This window comes from Symsagittifera roscoffensis, chromosome 1, assembly GCF_963678635.1.
Source record: "Symsagittifera roscoffensis chromosome 1, txSymRosc1.1, whole genome shotgun sequence".
NCBI lineage: Eukaryota > Metazoa > Xenacoelomorpha > Acoela > Convolutidae > Symsagittifera > Symsagittifera roscoffensis.
In genome coordinates this window covers 34340337-34362232 of record NC_087062.1, presented here as the reverse complement: position 1 = coordinate 34362232, position 21896 = coordinate 34340337, and the positions used below count along the sequence as shown (strand labels likewise).

At 35.8% G+C, this 21896-nt stretch overlaps 2 protein-coding genes across 5 annotated transcripts in view; one reads left to right on the top strand and one right to left on the bottom strand.

Annotated features, from left to right (window-relative positions):
- Nucleotides 1–13686, top strand: part of LOC134843335 (kazrin-like) — a 29935-nt gene extending 16249 nt beyond the window's left edge. For 2 of the 4 annotated variants that reach the window (XM_063859603.1, XM_063859602.1), the window contains exons 3-12: nucleotides 5092–5376; nucleotides 7818–8017; nucleotides 8327–8654; nucleotides 9483–9893; nucleotides 10139–10302; nucleotides 10379–10750; nucleotides 10970–11137; nucleotides 11977–12146; nucleotides 12488–12632; nucleotides 13315–13686. In XM_063859603.1, the coding sequence (XP_063715673.1) occupies nucleotides 5092–5376; nucleotides 7818–8017; nucleotides 8327–8654; nucleotides 9483–9893; nucleotides 10139–10302; nucleotides 10379–10750; nucleotides 10970–11137; nucleotides 11977–12146; nucleotides 12488–12632; nucleotides 13315–13536 (2465 nt within the window). In that variant the 3' untranslated portion in view covers nucleotides 13537–13686. Of the gene's footprint in view, nucleotides 1–1453; nucleotides 1940–5091; nucleotides 5377–7817; nucleotides 8018–8326; nucleotides 8655–9048; nucleotides 9133–9482; nucleotides 9894–10138; nucleotides 10303–10378; nucleotides 10751–10969; nucleotides 11138–11976; nucleotides 12147–12487; nucleotides 12633–13314 lie in introns of those variants that run through there. The other 2 variants (XM_063859605.1, XM_063859604.1) reach the window with 2 other exon arrangements.
- Nucleotides 13687–19387: 5701 nt separating this feature from the next.
- Nucleotides 19388–21896, bottom strand: part of LOC134843319 (eukaryotic translation initiation factor 3 subunit B-like) — a 48500-nt gene continuing 45991 nt past the window's right edge. Inside the window, exon 11 of the mRNA XM_063859601.1 lies at nucleotides 19388–20716. Coding sequence (XP_063715671.1) covers nucleotides 20414–20716 — 303 coding nt within the window. The 3' untranslated portion in view covers nucleotides 19388–20413. The remainder of the gene's footprint in view (nucleotides 20717–21896) is intronic.

Sequence of the window (21896 nt, the reverse complement as noted above, 5' to 3'; positions counted from 1 at the left end):
CATTTAGGAGATATCAGAACTTTTGAAAAGTTGCTGCGCTTGTGATTTTTTGTAGAAATTATGGAGATTTCAAAAACGCCAGTTTGGCCACTTTGGGAGGTTTATGAGCGATGAAATTTGTCCTATTAACGCATCAGCAACGATTTAGTTTGGTTCAAAAATCATTCGAAAACTCACTTCGTTAAAATGCGCTTTGGTTTTTGTTCTGATCTTTGATATGTGGGCCGGAATTTCGTCTTTAGGTGTGTTTTTTAAATTTTTTTTTGTCATTTTCTCTTCTCCGCACAAATAATCATCGGAGTGGGTCAAAAAATATATCATGTTCAAGCCCTTTCACTCGTTTCATTCATTTCAGAACTCATCAAAAAAATTCCAAAAAATGTGTTGAGAAAAACAGTTTAGGAGGTTTTAAGTTTTAGTCTAACTTCGAACAAGTAAAGGGGTCGAAAGCGTTTTTTTTAAACTATTCTGCAAAAAAAAATCAGAAAGAATTTTAGAAAAAACTTTTGTGTTTTTTGTTATTCATTCTTCGAAGATACATGTTGTCAAATATGTCTAATTCACAAATTTTCTACGCGTTGGTATAGTCTCTTATCACATTATACACAAAAAAGGCTATATTATTTCAAAGAAGACACGTAGCAGCTGCAGCGAGTTAATCTAGTTCAGATATTGTCAAGAAAAGAGCCGTGTAACAAACATAGATCACCTTTTTCGTGATATCAAACCTTGAACTTTAGCTTCTACTAAGCAGCAACAAGACTGCTCGTATCAGGGCGAAGCCCTGAATGTTTTGACAAAATTTTAAGGTCTATTGAGCAGTAATAACATGAAACAAATCAAAGGTAATAAAATAAAACTAAAATTATGATTTTTTTTAATTGCCATATAAAAAAATGATAGATTTCGCTCCCATTAACAAATAAATTGGCGAATAAGCTTGCTTTAATCACTTTTGGACGATTTTTTAGACGGATTAAATCTCCGCTTACGCGTCAATAGCGCGAAATATATCCGCTAGTTAAAAAGTCGAAATTTTTCTGAAGAAAAAACCCACCCCGAACGCAAATATTCCGTTAATTTCGCTACGAAAGTCGGAACAATAACTGATTAAACCTCAGTTTTAATGACACATTGAGTCTTAGTGTGTAACGAAATGGATTAGTAATCTCATTGCAATTTTTATTGTTTTAAGCGTTTAATGTTAATCAACTTTAATTGTTGAAAGAAAGTTCAGAATCTTAAATTTTAACCACTTGATGAAAGGGTTTTGAGCACGTTCAACCATGATATTCAAGCTGTTGGTTTGAATAGAATTTAACTTCAAATGTTCTCTAAATTGTCTGCCGAAAAAAATAAGGCCGAAGCTTGATGTTAAAAATAGTAGATACGCCAGATTTTATTTTCATTCTTAAAAAGCGCGAGAGAGCAAATTCGTCGATTAGGTATATTTTCATTGCCAAATTTGACTCACAATTTGATCATTTTTAGTTTTGTCGTTTCGAATTGAATTGGTTGGTTGAGTTATAAAGATAGCAAATCAAAAATTTTAGTACCATTTTGCTTTCTTCAACTATCAAATGATTGACACTCCTTTATACCTACAACCTGTAGCTTCAATTTAGCCTGATCGTTCATTGGTTATATTCAATTTGCTCTAATTAACCATTAAAAAAATCTCAATCAATCCGACTTGACTCTGAAAAATTTATTAAAACAATCATTTGATACTTTGGGTGCTTGGTCCATAAAATGGTCAGTATCAACCGTGATAGCTTTCCAGAGGCTATGAGTTCGAACCTCAGCCACGCTCAGAAAATTTTGCAGCAATTCAAATCTAGTATTGCCATTAACCCATCCAGTGTTCTTTCTCTCTCCGAATCGCCGGAACACGATCGTTGTGATGGAGATGATTCACGAAATCACACGTTTGAGTTTGGTTAGTACTTTTTGCTCTTTTTTCACGTCATTTTAAATTATTTTTGGACTACTGCAAACAATAGGCGACAACGCAACAACGTTTTTTTCCCTAAATGCAACAAAATTAATCTATTACGGTTTTTTTGTAGCAAAAATGACAATGCAACAATTGGACAACATTTGAAGTTAACATTTGTTAACATTTGAAGTTAACATTTGTTAACATTTGAAAGTTCCTTAACATAAACATTTATCAGCCACGTCCCCGACTGTTATTGCCTCAAACGAAACACTGATTGCAGAGCAAAAAATCAAAAACTACAAAAATTGTACATACCAAATTAACCTTTGAAAAAGTTTACGTTATGGGACGATGTGTACATAATGAAGCGTCACCCATTGAACGTATCTTTGCAATGTAACTCGATCTATTAATGCGAGGCGAACTAAATTACCTACAATTTCGTTCCACCTACAAATTGGACGCATAAACTCCATATACGAAAATTTTTTTAACGCTTTAGATTTTATATTATCCGCTCAAAATTTATGTTTTGCGTACCAAAACACTTCGGGACTAGTTAAAAGGCCTCTAAACATTTGGGGCTTTGCCTTGATATACGAGCAGTCTTGTTGTTCCGACTTTTGAAGAGTTCTACAAGTTTTCAGATGGGGCGCGCTGACCTCTAGACTATCTTGCTGTACAGAGAAATGTGATACGCTCACTAATATGATTATAAGAGCGTGATTTTAATAGCAATTTGATACTTGGATGCTGAAAGTGTAACTTGCATTACTTACGCGTGGCGAGTTATCCCGCACCACAAGATGGTTCCAAGTTTTATACTCTATTTTTTGAAACTCTACCCCAATTTTTGGCAAAGTTATCAGAGTTTGGAAATTGCCAATTTGGCCATGCTCTGGACTTTTCTATGCGCACTTTGGAGATTTTTGTTCTGACATTCAAAAAAACGAATGTTTATGCTTGGTGTGGTTTTTTTATTCAGTCAGTTTTTGACGATCGGAGTATTAGTTTTTATCGAATATAAAATAACAAATTTTGTTTATACTGCATTGAAGGTATTGGCTCACTGCAATCAAATGTAACAAATAATTTTACCTCCAATTATTTTTAACTAAGTTTTGGGAGTTTGAAAATTACCAGTTTGGCCATGCAGTGGAATAATTAATGTACGCTTTGTAGACTTTATCCATAATCCTGAAAGCGTAACGCTAATTATTTATTCGTCTCAAATTATCCCGCTCAACAAAATTGTTCCAAATTGATTTGCGGCTGGCAAATCGGTTTTATTAGTTTCGCACAACACAAATTTTTACACTTCATCTTTGATACTGGCGAAAAATTATAGCTTCTCAATATAAATTTGTTCAATATGGATTAAGGGGCAGTCGGAACAATCAGGGCTTAGCCCTGATATACAAGCAGTCTTGTTTTCAAAAAGCTGAAAGAGTAACACGATTTATTTATGCGTGGCGATTTATCACCTACAACAAATTGTTTAAAATTGAATTGAGGCTAATTAATCGTTAGTGTTAATTTCAAACGACTCAAACTTTCAGGCTTGATATTTGATATTGTCCAAAATTTGTAGTTTTTCAATGTTTTTAACAAAAAACTATTCAGTATGGTTTAAGGCGCCGTCGGATTAGTCAAGTTTTTAAAAAAATTGAAGAGTATTTATGCTAGGTGTGTTTTTTTTTGTTTTCATTCAAACAATTTTTGATTGTTAACTAAACGTTTTTGACAAAACTTTCTTTGCCATCGGAGAGCTGTTGCTAACCTAAGCTCAAATTAAAAAAAAGTTCATCTGTGATCATTTTTAGTAAAATCACTGGCGTTTGAAAATTGCAAATTTGGCCAGTTTGTGATAAATAAAGTGCGACATAACGCGTACTTATAGCACGCTCAAGAAGCGAATTAATGCGTTCCAACTTAAATTGAGGCCGGCAAGCTAAACTTATTGTCACCATACGAGACGCTAAACACATCTTTAGTATTTTACATAGCTTGTGGGGGATTAAAAAGAATGAAAAAATGTTTTCTCATTTATTTTTTCTCAATTTTTTTGTCAATTATTCAATCAGAAAAAAAACTAGTCAGTTGGACTTAAGTGCAGTGAGAACATTCAGGGATTTGCCTTGATATACAAGCAGTCTTGTTGTTACGACTTTCGAAGAAAACGGAATATTTGTCCTCTGTGTGGTTTTTTTATTCAGTCAATTTTCGCCGATCAAAATGATAGTTTTTAACAAAAATTTCTTGTACCCCATTGAAGATATCAACTTCCTGAGTTCAAATTCAAAAAGATATTTTAACTCCAATTGTTTTTTGTTAAGTTCTGGGGGTTTTCTGGACTAAATTATGCGCTCTCTTTGATTTTTGTGTACAAAAATCTTAGTATTTTCTAGCTAATGTCTTGCGAGGAAATGAATCTCTTGATTATCGTTCAGACTATGTAAAAAACTGGCGGAATAATTGAGAAATAAAAAAAAAGTGTACAACTTTTTCAGAAATTTTGCTGTTTTTGGAAAAAACTATATCAAAAACATTCCGGGGTAGTCGGAGTATTCTTTTTATTTCTTTGGCGTTTTTAATTAAAAGCGATATCACTACCGTATTAAACAAAAAGGCAAATCAAGCGTGATTAAAGTTTTAATTTTCAACCATATTTGGACAAAACGGTACTAATTTGATCGCCTAATAAAGTTTTGTTTCTGAGAATTATGGCAACGCATTAACAACAGAACTAAAATTATACGCTTCGAAAGAGATTATTTTTAGCCTTCGTTGATCTTTATACACATATAGGAGAATTCGATAATTTTGTGGTTAGAAAATAGAGCCATAAAAACACTTCATTCGAAAACTCTTCGTAATTTTCAATCATTTATAACCACAAAACAAAAGCGCTTGGACGTTGAATTTATCAAATTAATAAAAGTGCCAGTGAACAAAATCTGAAAGTATTCAATCAAATTGTAGTACCAAAAAAGGTACATGACTATAAATGGCACAAAAGTCACAAAAGTTAAATATCAAATTTATACCTATGACACGGTTTTTTTAATCATGTATAGCCACTAAGACGCTCTAAACAAAATGCTTAATTTGTATTTAATTGTCAAAAGTAAAAACTGATAACTTTTCAGACTCAAGTGGTCCATTAAACACGAGTGAAAAACTACCGCCCAAGAGACCCGCCCCTTCACAGCCATCGATTAATCAGGGGGGACCTGTGGTGACGTTCAACCTGCAGAACAAATCCCCCCAGAATGAAGCGTTTGAACAACTCATTGGAGAGAATAAGGTGTTGCAGTCTGAGAACAGTCAGATGCGGCAGTTGTTGGACTCGAAGGCAACCAATGACATCCAACTGCAACTTCTGCAGAAGGAAGTGGCGACCGCCAATGAGTCCAAAATGAACCTACGAAATGGTAAACGCGATAAGTAACAATGATAATCAATAGTTGTGCAAGTAGCACACATTTTCTTACTACAAAATGTTCAAAAAAGAAAACAAAACAATTTTTTTTCTAAATTTTCAGTCAATTGCTAAACTTTCTGCTAATTTTTATGCGTAGCGAGAGAGATCATATTCAGCATCAAAACAAGTTTAACTTAGACTCGTGCGCCTGCCTCTAACCTAGCACTAAATTAGTGTGACTAGCAATATCAGGTTTCTCGAAATAGACACGCTTTTGGATCAAGTTTCAATTATTCAGTTCTCTTGAGCTGCTTTTATAAAAAACGATAAAATTTGAAGTATTTATGGAATTTAAATAGTTTTATGGTAATATAGATTTTTGTTGTAACTCAAAAATTCAACAAGAGTGTAAGTTGGCTATGTTTTTTATTTGAAAATTTCCAAGAAAAGTTGTGCTTTGAACAATTTGCGCTCGGGTGCTTCTAAGTTATGATTTTATATTACATAAAATTGCAAAAATTAGCTTTTTTCTTATTAATTTTTTCTTTCCGCACAAAATTGTTTGTCGCTAAATGCACAGTCTACTGTGTCATCAGGGGTTTTAAGAAAAAAAAACTATAATTTCATTCCTTTTTGACGGCATGATGTCGAAATTCTATCGAAAGGTGAAGCAAGCTACTATGTGAACATCTTTACACAAAGGAAAAGCGGAGCTTCGCACTACTTGCGAAAAATCACAAAAGTATCATGATAAGCATGCCGAAATAAAAATTAGGTGAAACACACTAAACAAAAAAACGAAGAAAATAAAATAAAACAAAAAAAACTCATTACGAGGCTAAACTGTGCAGCACTGGAAAGGCGCACAATTTAGTGTATGTAGGAATCCAGAGACAAGTCTTTAAAGACGTAAATTTTTGTCGGAGCAATCAAAGAAATCGAAAGAAAAAATCCAATGAGAGTGTGCCTGTTGTGGAATCCAAATTACAACTCACAAAATACAGTTTGGCTTCGTAATGAATACAGAAAAAAAAAACGAAAAAAGCTCGATTAAAATTTTCATAAACTTGTTACAGTTTGTCATACAACTGCTCTAAAATTAGCACTGTTGAGTTAACGCTGAAGCAAAATTTATGAATCTACGAGGGGCGGATCTAGGATTTTCTCGAGAGGGGGGGGCGGTTTTTCGAAAATTTTGTTGACCTTTTTTTTTTAGGTCGACCGAATTGATTTTTTGAGCTCTCCCTAAGCAGGTTTAGTCCCTGTTTTGGCGAAATTTTCTGCGCCGCAAGCGAAATTGTGAAAACCAGTCAAAAAAGTTAGTATATTAGTAAATTAGCTCCCCCTCAAAATCAGTATATATTGGCGCCGAAGGCGCCTTTAGAAAAATTTAAGGGTCGGTCGGCTGAAAATGGATTTCTAAAAAATACCAAAGGGGGGACCCTTTGGGTCGGCAGGGGGTCGAATCCCTGAGGGAGGGGTGCGTCCGCCCCCCTCCCCCCCCCCCCCCTAAATCCGCCCCTGCTACAAACAAGCCAAGGCAAATTGGTCAAAAGCCCGTTGAGCCGATAAAAACAATCTGTGTAAAAACAAATTTTGAGCTAATAAAATCTTCAAAACAGAATTCTTCAAATTTCACATAAATCTAGCACACACAAATGAAATTGTTTCCGCCTTTCAACCGAAGCCGTTGAGCCAATAAAAAAATCTTTGTAATAACAAATTTTGAGCTAGAAAAAAAAACTTCAAAACCACAAGCCTTCAAACTTCACATACATCTAGCGCACACGAATAAAAACCACAAATAACCGAAGCAATACGAGGCGTCTTAGCCGATATCGTATTGACTTAAGTTTTTTTTAAGCCGAACTATCATTTTAAGCAAAAAAAAAACAGAAAATAAAAAAATAGTAGTTTAGAGCCAACATCAACGCGAATTTTGAATAAAACGGGCATATAACTGAAGGCATGCTCAAAATATACTTATTGGCCAACTATGCCAACAGATTTGCTAACTGTTGACTAAATGTTTCAGTGGTTATGTCAGACAAATTATCTAAGTTGAAAAAAAAATTATAATATTTCGATTTGATAATGCGTGCTGAAAACCTTTAACAACTATACGGTTACTTTGTAGCACGAAGTAGGCACATTAAGAGAAGCTTTTAAAATTAGTTATAAGCCAATTTAATTAAGGTATATAGCAAAATTTAAGCACTCGAATATTAGGAAAGTGAACTTCGTGTTACTTAAGAGCGACTCAATTATTTAACTAACTCTTCGCTCTAATTCGTCAAAAAGGTAAACAGTTCAAACCGGTTTTTTCGATGCCTCAAAAACTTTTTTACAAATCACAACACAGGAGTTGAATATGATACACCAGTCGACCACATTCTACAGGTGAAATACACTAAAATTATTTTATTTTATATGCGAAAACTGTTTGTTCAGATCTGTTTGCCGCGACTGAAAAACTCCGGTACGCTAAAACAGAACAGGAGAAGTTAGTTAAGACAATCGACGCTCTAAATAATGAGCTGAACAGCTACCGGTCGAACCATGCCAAAACTCAGGACTTCTGCGACCAACTGGCATCGGAGTTGGACAACGAGAAGAAAAGAATAGAAGAACTCAGAAGTCAAAACCACAATGTATGTGTACATTTTGTATGCAAAATTTTCTTGTGTTTTGACAGCGTTTTTACAAGCTTGATCTTGGCAACTTTTTTTGAACTACTAAGAAAATGGGATTCCACATTAATTTGCTTTTTTTGGCGTCAAAATCTTGATCTGATTTCGCATTTTTAAGTTTTTTGTTCTGCTCTGACATGCCAATAGTCAGTTTTGCCAACTGAAGTTAGGCATTTTTGTCAACTCCAACATGCGAAAATGCCACGTTCGACAGTTTTGTTGTCAAATTAAACACATGCCAAGAATTGACCATCCAATGGCTTTTTGTAGCTCTCTGGAGACAACGAATCTCTGAAGCAAGAGAACCGAGATCTCCGGCGGGACCTAGAGAGGGCGAACAGTGACCTTCAAAGACTCAAGCAGGAACTGCAGAGTCGGGCTAATCTAATTTCCCAATTCGAGCAGAACTGCCGCTGTGGTGCTCAACTAGACAACTCGGATCTGAACCCAAACCCTCAGCAGTTTCCGATGGGTGAGACTAATCCAGGTGCTAATTTGGGGGGATTCATGGGCAGTTCATCTCCAAAAGGTGCTTTCCACAAATCTGCGGGTAGCTCTGCCGGCAACTCAGACAAAAGTGGAAGCAGTGGTGGTGCAGGTAAAGTTAAAATATATTTTTTCTAGATAGCACTTTATTCTAGATATTCTAGAATATTCTAGATAGCACTTAATATTTTCCCATTGATTGATTTTACAGTTATGTTTTCCTATTTATGATGTAATGCAAAAAAAACATTATCTGAACAGATTTAAAATCTAAAAGGAAAATTTCAGGTAAGATGGAAAAAATCCTCCACTTTTGATGAAATCGCTGAAATCATAAGCGTCATAAAAGATGTTCATCGTTTTTAGATGTCAAAATTTGGATAAAAGATTCATAATTTTCAAAATTTGAGCTTGTTGGATGAAAATCACTTCTGATAGCCTGATTTATCATTCGATTATAGTTTATATCTGAACGAAAAAAAAATGATGAGAAAAATTTGTTGCAGTAATGAAAAGATTCAAAATCGGATCTTCCAACGGTTCAAATCCCGAACCAGAAGACTGCAAAAGTCTCATGAGCAGTGTCTCAGGTACAGATAAACAAACAAACAACAACATGGCTTAATTGCATCTTGCATGTGGTTATGACTACTAACTGATGGTTTCATTTATAGTCTCATTTCTCTAACTTCTTTTCTCTGAGCCACCAGCTTTTTATAGCAACTTAAGCAATAGATACATTTTTGTCAGAGAAGTTATTTAGTGGAAAATTACCAGGCGCGCACAAAAAGACCTTCGTAAATGTGAAAATAATTGAATCCGCTGCAATAAAGCTGTTTCAATTATAATCACGTTAAATCATGTAGTTATCAAAAACTGGCTTGCTTTGAACCCAATTGACACTCCTTGACCTTTACCTGACCTGTCTGTTTGTGCTTAGGTGACCTTACTGGCCCTGTGTCTTCTGCTAACCATCTATCATCTTCTCAACTTGAGTCCGAGTTGAAAAAGCAACGGAGCTCCATCGCCCACCCGCCTCGTGCCAATCGTAATCTAGAACCCCAATTGAACCAAATTGTACAATTCTCAGCCACTCACAAATCAGCATCGGCTGAAGATTTAAATACGCTGGAAAAGCGAGCAAAAAAATCTGTCTTGGAAGACGGTATTAGACAAAACCAAGGCATGAGGTATTACCAGAAGAACAAAAGTACCAGCCAATCATTGACTAAAATGTCGATCCAGAATAAACTCTACCACAGCCAGAGAACTGCGGGCAAGTATAGCCAGGGCGGCAGTCAGCACTCGAGCAGCAAGTCTTCACTAGGATTGACTAGCGGGTATTATGAAGGTGCGAATTGATTCATCTAAATCTTATTTTCAGTTTATTCTGTTCTTTTACTTATTCCTGATTCAAATTTGAAGCAGTCGATTTCATTTCTAATTTTCTGATCTGAACAAAAATTCTAACACAATTCAATTAATTTCCTCTGTGTCTGAGTACCTTCCTTCTTTCCTTTTTTGCGCAAATAATTAAAATAATTCTGAAAATTATGGACCGAGAAATAAACAATAATGAAATAATTTTGTTTTCAGAACTCCCAGTAGAATCGGCCGAAACACAGGGTGAATTACAAATGCTGTACACGACACCTGTTACCGAATGGAACGCTCACTTGGTCGAAATATTTTTCAAACTACACTTGAAAATGTCAGAGAGCTTCTCCACTCAAGCCGCGCAGCAAATCAAATCAGGAAAAGTAAGGAAAACTTATTCATGTAAGCTAAATTTTTTTAAAAAATATCGAGCGATTTCCTAATCGTTTCTTGCTTCAGAATCTAATGGGCTTGACCCCAAATTCGGCCAAAAACTTCCTCGGCATAAAAGACGAGACCCAAATCAAACGTGTTCTGGTGCATATCCAAGTCGTCTGCAGGGATCCCGAAATGCCTCAAGATGTGATCAAATATCAAGGGGTGAAAAAGATGGACCACATTTGGGTTGCCAATCACTTCCTAACACACCTGGGCTTGCATATGCTGTGCGACCATTTCCGATCTAGTTTTGTGGACATGATTCTGCTGCTGACTCTAAACGAGAAAGAGATTGCCAACTTGTGTGCTAAGGCGATTCTGAACCCGAAAGTGGCAGCCAAAAGTATCCACCTGGGAATAAGAATGCTGAGAGAATTGGATTTCATGCAAACGGTGAGTCTAATTGAAACGATACATACATATTTATAGAGACTAAAACAGCTATCTACACAGAGCTCGGTATTTTAATATCGAGGATTCTTTTATCATATATCAAGCTCATCCATATCACATGAATAAGGTGCATTAAAGCAACTACATTTTCTAGCATGAGTTGAACTATAACTGTTCTTTGCCCAGCTCACGTGATCATGTTCATCTAACTGTTTGCAGGACTTCAAGCGCAGGAAGATGAAGCCCCAGGCGAAGTTGCAGAGTCTGGCCAATGAGAGGAGACTGCACCCTGATAGCCAGAAGGGGAGGGAGAGAGAGACTGTTGGAGATTTGCTGGTGTGGAGCAGCGAGACATTCATGAATTGGCTCAAGTCCATCGACTTCGATGTAAGCACTGACCTTATCTTATTTTATTCGGTAGCCATAGGTGGAAATTCACCCTCGATTCTAACAAGAGAAAACAACTACTTGTTAACTTTATTAGCCCTATTCAAAAATTTCGTTCACCTACTAGTTTTATTCAAAAATTTCGTTCACCTACTAATTTCGTTCACATTGAGCTGATATGATTTACTTAATATAAAATTAAATTAGCTAAAAAACCGTTAATTGATTAGAAAACGTAAAAATAAAAATGACTTTAAATCTATTTTTAACTAGTGCGTTGGTTTTCAATGTTTGGTTATTTTGAGCGCAGTTCGTTGGTTTTCAATGTCAATTTTCTATTCTTTTCATGCATCTGTGATTGTTTAAAAAATATAAGCTAAATAAGCTGGTTGAGCAGCAATAAAACCATCATTAAAAAAATTTCGGAAGGTTTTGGCGAACTTTTCAATACTGATTTGCAGTAGCGGATTTAGGAGTGGGGAGTGGACGCCTCTTCTTCAGGAATTTGACCCCCCAACGACCCAAAAGGGCCCCCCTTTGTACTATTTTGAGATAGCTTTTTTTGGCTGACAGACCTTAAAATTGTTCTAAAGGCGCCTTCGGCGCCAATCTATCCTAATTTTGAGGGGTCCGGGAGCGTGCGCCGAAAAAACGCAAGTTTTTGGTCGAAATTTTCCAAAAAGTGCCTTAAAATGCCTTTTTTTGGACGGTTTTTTTTTTTCAAAAACTTGCCTTCGGCGCAGAAGATTTCGTCAAATTCGAGAAATTCCTGGATCCGCGCCTGCTGACTTGTAAGGCTGCAAATATCTCAACTTTTTGAACCTGTATTAATTTGACAGGATGCAACGGTGAACAAGCTGAAGAACACGGGAATCAATGGCTGTTTCATCGCCTACTCTGCCTTTTCTGCCAAGGAGCTGGCCATCGTCCTAGAGTTGAGATACGACAACGAAGATCCCACTTTCAGACATCTCAGGGAAAACTACGATGTGCTAGTCGAGGAAACTAGGTAAGAACAGCATTCTAATAATTCCACGTAAAGTCACTGGCGACAAATAGACTTTCAGGCCACGGTGGTTAAAGAAATTAGGAGGGTTCATGAAAAGTCTCGAACTCTTTTCACAGACGTTACGAAAACATACCAACACATTGAGTTTATTTGATAAAAGTTAACAAAATACACTACTGACTTTCTGTTTGTTTTCTAATACTTCTTAGAGCTTTCAACAATTGTTATTATAGGTGATATTTTACAAAGGGTTTAAACTGAGATAGTGCAGTTGTCGAGACAATTTATTGTTGTGAGAACCGTATTTATAGAGAAGTGGCAAGTTTGTGTGTTGTTTCTAGGAGGCAGATTAAACAGGCCAAAAAGGAGAACAGTAGGAAAAAGAAGTTGAGCAGACAGAGCAACACCATCTCCAATACAGAGGGACAGAGAATTCTGCAGGAACAGCAGCAGCAGCAACACAACTCAGTCAAGAGAAGCCTCAGCGTAAGATCCGTTTTGAATGTAGCTAACATATATGTTTAGTAAAACCCCATCAAACTCAGGGGCGGATCTAGGATTTTCTCGAGGGGGGAGGGGCGGATTTTCAAAAAAATTTTGGAAATTTCGTCGACCTTTTTTTCGACCCTTATTTGGCCAAATGTTCTGCGCCGCAGGCAAAATTTTGAAAAAACAGTCCAAAAAAGGCGTTTTTAGGCAGTTTTTGGAAAATTTTGACAAAAAAATCGCGTTTTTTTGGCACGCGCTCCCTCCTCAAAATTAGTATATATTGGCACCAAAGGCGCCTTTAGAAAAATTTTAGGGTCGATCGGTCAAAAATGGATTTCTTAAAAAGTACCAAAGGGGGGACCCTTTGGTTTGGCAGGAGGTCGAATCCCTGAGGGGGGGGGGCGTACGCTTCCCCCCCCCCCTTTCCCTAAATCCGCCCCTGATCAAACTTACAAGTTTTTTTGAGATCGATATTTTTAGTTACATTAAGAACATCGTAAAATCACCTGGTTAACCACGTACAAAAACGTCGTTAACCTGGTGTAATTGAAAAACTGGGGTCCAAATTTCATCTGACATTGAGAAAAGTAAGATTATTTTCTGTATATTGGTTTTTCGGGTAATTTGTCAAGTATGGGCATTGTCCCTTTCAGTAATTAAACTGAACTCGTCTTTTCAGAACTCGTGGAGCAAAGCTTCCAGACTCATACGTAGAAGTGGTTCGAGAGGCTCTTCTCGAGCCAGTTCCAGGGAAGGATCTCAGGACAGACGCAGTGTGGCAAGCACTGGAGCTATCGCCATGACACGTGACTCGTTCGCCTCAACAAGCACAGGAGCCTCGCACCCTTATTCAGTCAACAACGACTTCAAATCACTTTCGAGACCTTACTCACCCAATTGATATGTTCCTTAACAAAAAGATGATACCCGAAATATCTCGAAATTGAAACTCTAATTTTAGTTGCATTTTTAAAAGAAATTGTCCAAATTTTGATGAATATGCTAATTTCTAAATCAATTTTCGAATTTTGTAAAAAGCAGTTTGCATTTATTCATTACTAAATTAATTAAATGAAATAAATTAATTTTTATTATCATAGAAATTTTCATCAATCTCAGAGCGTCAAAGGAAACAAGACTGCTCGCTGTTCTAAATGTAAAAAAAATAAAATGATTTTTTTTTTACAATTTGAGAATTTTTTGGGAAAATAATCCCCCCACACGCCATATAAAGTACCAAGTGGTAGATGTCACTCCTAGTAACAAATCATTTATAATAAATAAGCTTCCTTCAACCACTTTGGAAAGATTTCTAAGACGGATTAAATCTTCGCTTACGCGTAATTTTAGGGCGGAGAAATTATGGATTTTTCAGGAAATAGCTTGGAGTATACCTTAGATTTCTAGAAAACTAAGTTTAAATAGAGAAAATTGATTAAAAATACGTTAGCTCAGGTTATTAACATCATTCAAGTGCAATCTCACATAAAAACTGTGACACCCAATTTTCATGTGCGCGTTTGTGTGCATACATTATACAGAATTATCTTTCAAAATTATTACCTGGCTAGGGGCAAATTCTCTGGTTCGTCACTTGGGGGAAGGGGAGAATGTATGGTTAATCTAAATGGATCAACTGTTTAAGTTTTTATTCAGCTCGGCAACCTTAGAACTGCAATTCGTTTTTGAAAAAAAAATTATTTGTAAAATTAAAAGAATAGTAAAGGTTAGATAAGAGTAGAGTAGTCAACTCTGTCTAAAATCTGTGGTTTATTGAAAAGATGCAGGCTAATATTTTGATTCTCCGCTTTTGTTCAAACTATTATTTTCTACAAGCATGGAAGAATAAGCTGAAAATACATTTGTGCTCGATATAGAATGCCCTCCTAGTTTTGATTTACAAACTTTTGATCAACCCAAGTCGGATCAACTGAGCAACCTCCCCTCCCCCCGTAATGACCAATTGAGCAATCTCCCCCTTCGCCCGTAATGACCAATTGAGCTATCTCCTACCCCCCCCCCCCCCCCCCCCCCAAGCAAATACTTAGACGCTACAAAAAGAAGTCAACAAACGCAAGTAGATGGTTGATGTGTTCATATCACGCAAAAAATTCGCCGACTGAAGTTCACTTTATATAAGTATCGAGAAAAAATTGAAAAAGAAAACATCGAAATTTGAAAAAAAAATGCAAATTTTAGTTTGGGCGACCATTCCTTCTCATTGAGAAAAACGAGCTATCAGGTTTAGTGTACTAGCCTTGTATCTGAATACCAAAAACTGTTCTCCTCAGCACCTTAATTTTGTACGCAATAGCTTATTTCCTTTTAGACCAGAAAGAGTAGCTTTATGTGCCTCAGTTTTATTGTTTATTTTTTTTCCTTCTGAATGTAATATTTGAGCTTTCATATAGTAAATAGTGGCGTTCAAAATTTGTTGGAGAACCTCTTTTGTAATTTTTTTTCTCGTTTAAAAATATTTTCAAGTGGTTATAAACATGTCTCAAGTACCTATTGAGCTATCTCCACCCACGCGAGAATGGGGGGAGATTGCTCAATTGATCCCCCCAAGTCTGTATTAATATCCTAGCTCTAACTAAAAACATTAACAAAGTCATTAAGTTTTTAATTTAATTAAATAATGGCATTTGAACCACTAGTCCTATAATGGCATATTTTGAAACCACTAGTCAAAAAAAAGATACTAACTTTTCACATATTTTCAGCTCATTTTCGTTGCAGTATATTTTGGCCACCAAAACGATTTCACAAAATCTGTTGAGAATTAAAGTAGTTTTGTTGGCCTGGAAGTTGCCTTAAAACAAATTGCAAACGCTTTTCTGTTATTGTTCCGACTTTCGATACGAAAGTAACTGAATATTTGTGCTCGGGGTGAGTTTTTTTTTCTTCAGACAAATTTCGACTTTTTAACTAGCCATTTTTGACGAAATTTTTTTATATCATTCAAAAGATATTGTTGTCCTGAGCTTAAATTTGAAAAAAATTTCACCTGTGATCATTTTTCGTAGAGTTATGAGGGTTTAAAGATTGCCATTTTGGCCATTTTGACCAATTTGGGACAATTAACGCGCGATATAATTCGCGCTATTAACGCGTAAGCGGAGATTTAATCCGTCTTATAAATCGTTCCAAATTGGGTGACCGAAGCTTATTTGCCATAATTGACTTGTTAAAAGGAACGAACTCTCTCATTTTGTATTTTCTATGGCGTGTGGGTTGATGATTTTCATAAACAATTTCAAATTTTAGAAAAAAAAAATTTCATTTTGTTTTATTTCATTTAATTTTTTTATGCTATTACTGCTGCTCCATAAACCTTAAAAGGCAGTCGGAACATTCAGGGCTTTGCCCTGATACGAGCAGTCTTTTTAAATTGAACTTCAATTGAAATTTAGGTACAGGCTGATTGAAATTCAAATAGCAGATTGAAATTCCGCTTGTTTCCCACAAAAAAGTACAAAAAAAAACAAATTACAACATTCTTCTTTTAGCTGGCGCTTTTTGATTTTGTACATTAAATTAAAAATTAAGGGCAAGATTGCTCGTATATCAGGGCAAAGCCTTAAATGCTCCGATTGCCGCTTAATTCATATCAAACAGTTTTTGGGAAACGAAAATTTTAAAAAACTTTTAATTTTGAACAGTATCACAGTGTGAAAACAAAACGACCAACTAGCTTCTCTCAACACAAGTTGCAACGATTTTAATGTGAAGGATAATTCGTCCCGAATAAATAACTAGAGCTACGCTTTCAGCATTATGAATGAAATCGTCAAAACGAGCATGAAATAATCCAGAGCATGGCAAAACTCTCAAACTCTCATGTTTTTACGAAATTAATTGGGAAGTAAAAATAAATATTTTTTCTATTTGATATTAAGAAGTTTATATTTTCAATGAGGATTAAAAGTTTTTGTTACAAACTATTATTTCTTTTGGTGAAAAATGACAACTGAATAAATAAAAACTCTTTGCATAAATATTCTGTTTTCTTAAAAAGTCGGAACAACAAAAATTTTCTTCCGCCGACGTTGGATTTTTGTTCCGACTTTCGAAAAAGTGCAGAATATTTATGCTTGTTGTACTTTTTTATCCATTTAACTTTATAATAATCATAATTCTAACAACTTTATTTTCAGGCTGATTGTACATACAAACACAAAAAATTACAATGTATTTTCCACTTCAAACGACACACTATAAATTCACTGATACACAACTGCAGAATCTGAGACCAATTCAATAAAATCGATTTTCTCTTCGAAGAAAAAACATTTAAATAACCGCAAGCGTCAATAACAAATGGTAAAAAAATTCATGAAAATTGGCGTGTCCGCAATGCAGGTCAGCATAAACCACAATTTTTAATGAAGTTTGAATAATCATCAACCTGGGCATGCCACAGTGGCAAAGAATTTTACAGGAACAAACAAGAACACGAACCGGTTTACAATACCCTTGCTAGACGCAAGTTTGACAAGAAGCTACGCGCAAAAACTGAAATCAATCTTTGGTTAAAATTATAAACAAAAAATTTTGAACCAATTCATCAGTTACTCTGTAAACAATTTACTGAATTAATTGTTTTACTTTTACAGAAACCGGTAGATAGCAGTTACTCTAGAATTACGAAATGTTCCATACCACCTCTCTACACAGAAAAAATTACTGTTTTCGTTTTCAAACGACACACTATAAATTCACAAAAACAAAACTGCAGAAAACAAGACCAACTAAATCAAATCAATTTTCTATAGGAAAAAATTTGACTAACCGCAAGCTTCAAAAACAACTGGTAAAAAAATTCTTGAAAATTAGCATGTCCGCAATTCAGGTCAGCATAAACCACAATTGCTAATGAAATTTGAATATTCATCAGCCTAAGCATGTCAAGGGCAAATTCTGCTGGTAGTTTTTTACAGGAATAAACAAGAACATGATATGATTTAGAATACCCTTGCTAGACGCAAGCTTGACAAGAAGCTACGCGCAAAAACTGTAAATCAATTTTTGGTTAAAATTAAAAACAAAAATCTTTGAACCATTCCATCAGTTACTCTGTAAACAATTCACAGATCAAATTTGTTTTATTTTTACAGAAACCAGTAGATAGCAGTTACCACAACGAAAGTAACTGAAACTTCAGAAAAATATTTCATGGACTACGCAAACTTCAGCAAAAAAAACATCAAAGCAGTTCTATCATAAAAAGTGCAGTCGCAATTCGTTTACAGATTCTGCTCAACTGCTGATTTTGACTTGCTTTGAGAGATAAAAGAGCTACAAGAGATAACCGAGCATCAGAAACTATTTTTCCTAAAAAACTTTTGTGAAAACCATTTCAAACCGGTAGCATTATTTTAAATTTGAAACAAATTTGCACACAGAAGCCAAGACGAGCTCGGCATCACCTGCCATGCAACACAAATATTAAAACATAAGCACACAAAAGACAAAGTTCAAACAAAATTTAAAATTCCGTATGACTCGGTAAAAATTTTTCCAGTCAAATAATTCTGACATTTGAATATTAGACTAGCAATGAAAAAAAAACTTACGAAGAGGAAACAGAGCCAAAAATTTTTGAGAAGACTCAAGTTGAGTCGAAAAAATAATAATTTATAAAAAAATTCGTTCAATTTTTAAGTAACTCTTGAAACCCCAATGAACAACACCTGCACTTGCAATCACAACAAATTCGCTCACAGCACAGGAAAATTTTGTAAAAAGACAACAATTTTGACAACTTGTGAGTAGACCTTGTTAGCCGGAAAAATTGAGCCGAAACAAAAGTAGCCGGAAAAAACAGCAGAAAAAATTTTTTGAGCCGAAACAAAACTGAGCCGAAACAAAACTAATTTCATGAAAAACTTTTTAGAACAACACTTGCTCTTGCAACTATAAGGAAAATTGCTTACAGCACTAACAAAACCTCTGATGCGGCATCTAAGTCGATAATAATTGAGCAGACAAACGAAAGTCGACACCAATTTTTACTGCGAAAAATTTTACAATTGAAACAAAAACAAGGCCCGACCGGGCTTCAAATTCTTGATTTTTGGGTGCAAAGGCGACGGCGCTACCTCGGGACTAAAAGGGAACGAACATAGAAATGTTTAAGATTTAAGAAAAAAGCAATTAAGAAAAGCAAGCAAGATTTTCAAGAAAGGTTGTTTACGGGAAAAAATCTAGTTCCCGATAATAAGGCACGTGATCTGGCAATTGAATGTCGGAATTGAAACCTCCTCAACGAGCTTCAAAGTAAAACGTCCTATTATCTGCGCCATAGCCGCCTAACAATAGTTAAACACTAGGGGGCAGCTAATACAGGAGGTACCTGTTTGATAAAATCAAGAATGTACTGATGGAAAAAATCTGCACGTTTATCTTGTCTATAGTTAATTTTTATTCGTGAAAACACGCTTTGAGAGAGAAGATTGAAACATCTCATTTTGATTGTTTTTTCAGATTTGGCACAGTCGTTTTTGGGAATTTGAACAGTCCAAAAATCTGTCAAAAGGTCAAATAATTTGTAAGTCCATAGTGTGTTCCTTATCAAAATTGGAAAAAATTGCTTATGCACTTATGAAGGGGAGCCCTCAATCTCAGATTTTGCACCATAATTCTAAAAAAAAACAAGATTTTCTTGGTATAGTGTAAGACTTCTTTGATATAGTGTGCCTTCGTATCAAGCTGCTTTTGTACACTGACAAAAGTCAAGTTGGCTAAAAAAGTAAAACAAATCTGGTTCGAATTCAACATCAGTGAATAGCTGCAGTAAATAGCTATTGTACAAGATTGTATGTTAAACAGGCGATACCAAATTTGTCAATAAGCATAGCAGAGTCACTGACTTGTCAGCATGAATTGGAAAAACAACTCAAAGAGCCTCAATGCCAATGCTCACAAGAATGCGAAGGCAAATTAATTAGATTAAACTTAAAAATTTACCAACAATGATTGACTAAAATATGACTCCAAAAACAGCATTCAACGTTTAAGTTAGGTTTCCAGTCAAATGTGAAAATTATTATTCAATTCCATGAATTCATTTGAGTGAAACATTCCATGCCAAACTCGATAATATCTGGAATAATAGTTCTCACACTGTAAAAATTTACAAGTGTTTAATTGTAACTTATTGTAGCGACGACATTTTGAAAAAGAGTATGAAAAGTAGTCAAATATTATTATTATTAGTTCAAGTAAACAGCATTTCAAAATAGATCAGACTAGCCCCTCCGAACAGCAAAGATTCAAAACTTGATTCAATTCATTGTGCAAGCATGTGTGATTACCCAAACAACTTTGGTAGGTCCCTGTAGGGTACTGGAAAATGCATAGAGAAATGCACAAACAGCAAAGCATCGTTAATTGCAATGTAGCAATTCGAAAGTTCCGTGTTGCAACACAATCTACTCTTGTTATTGAAGAGCCTTTGAAAAAATGTTCGCTTTATAATCATCAATAGAATCGTGAAATGGGGTTGTTCTTTACTAAAAGATAGTCCCATAATTTAGCAAGCAAAGAGAAACACAAAAACAGCCCAAACTAACACATAATGATCATTTAAAAAGTATGTCAGAAGCAGGCTTATAATATTTAATTATACCAAATACAGTTTATTTAGTTAGCAAGTCTTTTTTCTCAGTCGTTTTGATCTTTTCTTCGCCTTGTATTAATATTTGTTGTTCTTGGTGGTGTTTTGTCGAGATGTTTTTTATAGTTACAATGGTCAAATCTCAAAAGCAGGGAGTCGACTAATCCGCTACGGCGACTGCAGCAGATGAGGATGTTCCGTTGGTGAGTTTGTTGGTGGTGGAATCGGCCGACTGTCCACTATGCTTACCTGTACTATTAGAAGTATCGTCACACACGATCACTTGCTGGCTGACTACGTAATGCACGACCTCTTCGTCTAATTCAGGCTGTTCGTTTCCGTCTATGTCTTCGAATGTCTTTTCCGCCTCCATCAACTTCTTCACTGACTCCAGTTTGTCCCTGAGTTTGTCCATTATGTCCCTGAATGACTTCGACAAAGCTTTTCTCTTGTCCAGCAGTTCCTAAAAACCCATTGCATTTGATGGACTTCATTTCAAACACAATTACGATAGAAATTACAAAGAACTTTATTTAAAAAAACCTAAGAGCGGAATTTCGAAAATTCAAATAAAAAAGTTAGCAGCCACATAGAATCAGATTATTCGGACCATGTTAGAGAAAGTAACTGGAAAAAACTATGGCGCAGGGTCTGTTTTTTTAGCCAATTTTGACTACCTCAAAGAAAACAACAACATATAACAAGTCAGGGCGCAAGGGTGGTTCGGGGTCTGACATTTGCCGAGAAATACGAACTCAAAAACTTGGTTGTAAAGTGAAAACTAAATTTGTTCTTAGTTAGATGGTTGGTTACAAGGAATAGTTAATTCAGATGCACGGAATCAATTTAACTTGAATAACATAGTCTTTCGACAGAGATTTCTATAAAGGAAAATGACAACATCTAACATCGATGAAGATAAACTAGAGAGTAAACACGTTCAACGCGGCACTCAATATATGCCTCCTCTGACCTTGACCAAAGGTTAATAACATCACAAACTGCAGAGATACTGCAAAAATACCACGTTAGGAACGAGGTACCGAAGGTCACCTCGTGACATTCCCCGCGTAAGAAAATATATCATGACAAAATTTAGAGGAAAGGAAAATAAGAGACACAAAGATAAGCACAAATTTAAAAGCACGCCTATTACAGTCTAAGGCTGAGTGACTCTGAAAACGAAAAAATGGACTGAATGCAAGAGTTTATGGAAGTTTTCGAAAGTTTTATGGACGTTTGTAGTCAATCAATAGATAGTTTTCTTAATATCCGCGAAGGAATGAGAAGGCACATCCGGTACAGTAATATGAGGACGATCCCTAATAAGTTGCTTACATGGAGACGAAACAACCGGTGTTACTGAACCCTGATCCTTCAATTGACCAAGATGGTCCTCCTCAAGTTTTACCGAGTGGCGCAATGGATCGCCGAAGAAACGGGTGGGTTTTTGGGTGCGCGAGGAGGAACGAGTCGCCTCCGAATCTCCCGTGACTGGTTGGGCAGGAAGGGATAACGAAGGGTATGAGTTTCGTAATTCAGAACCATCATCCAGAGTGGTTCGCATTTGAGCCTCTCTTAGTAGAAATGACGTTGAAGACACTTTTACGGTGTCCTGCGCGCAAGAGCTAGTTAGTTGGGCC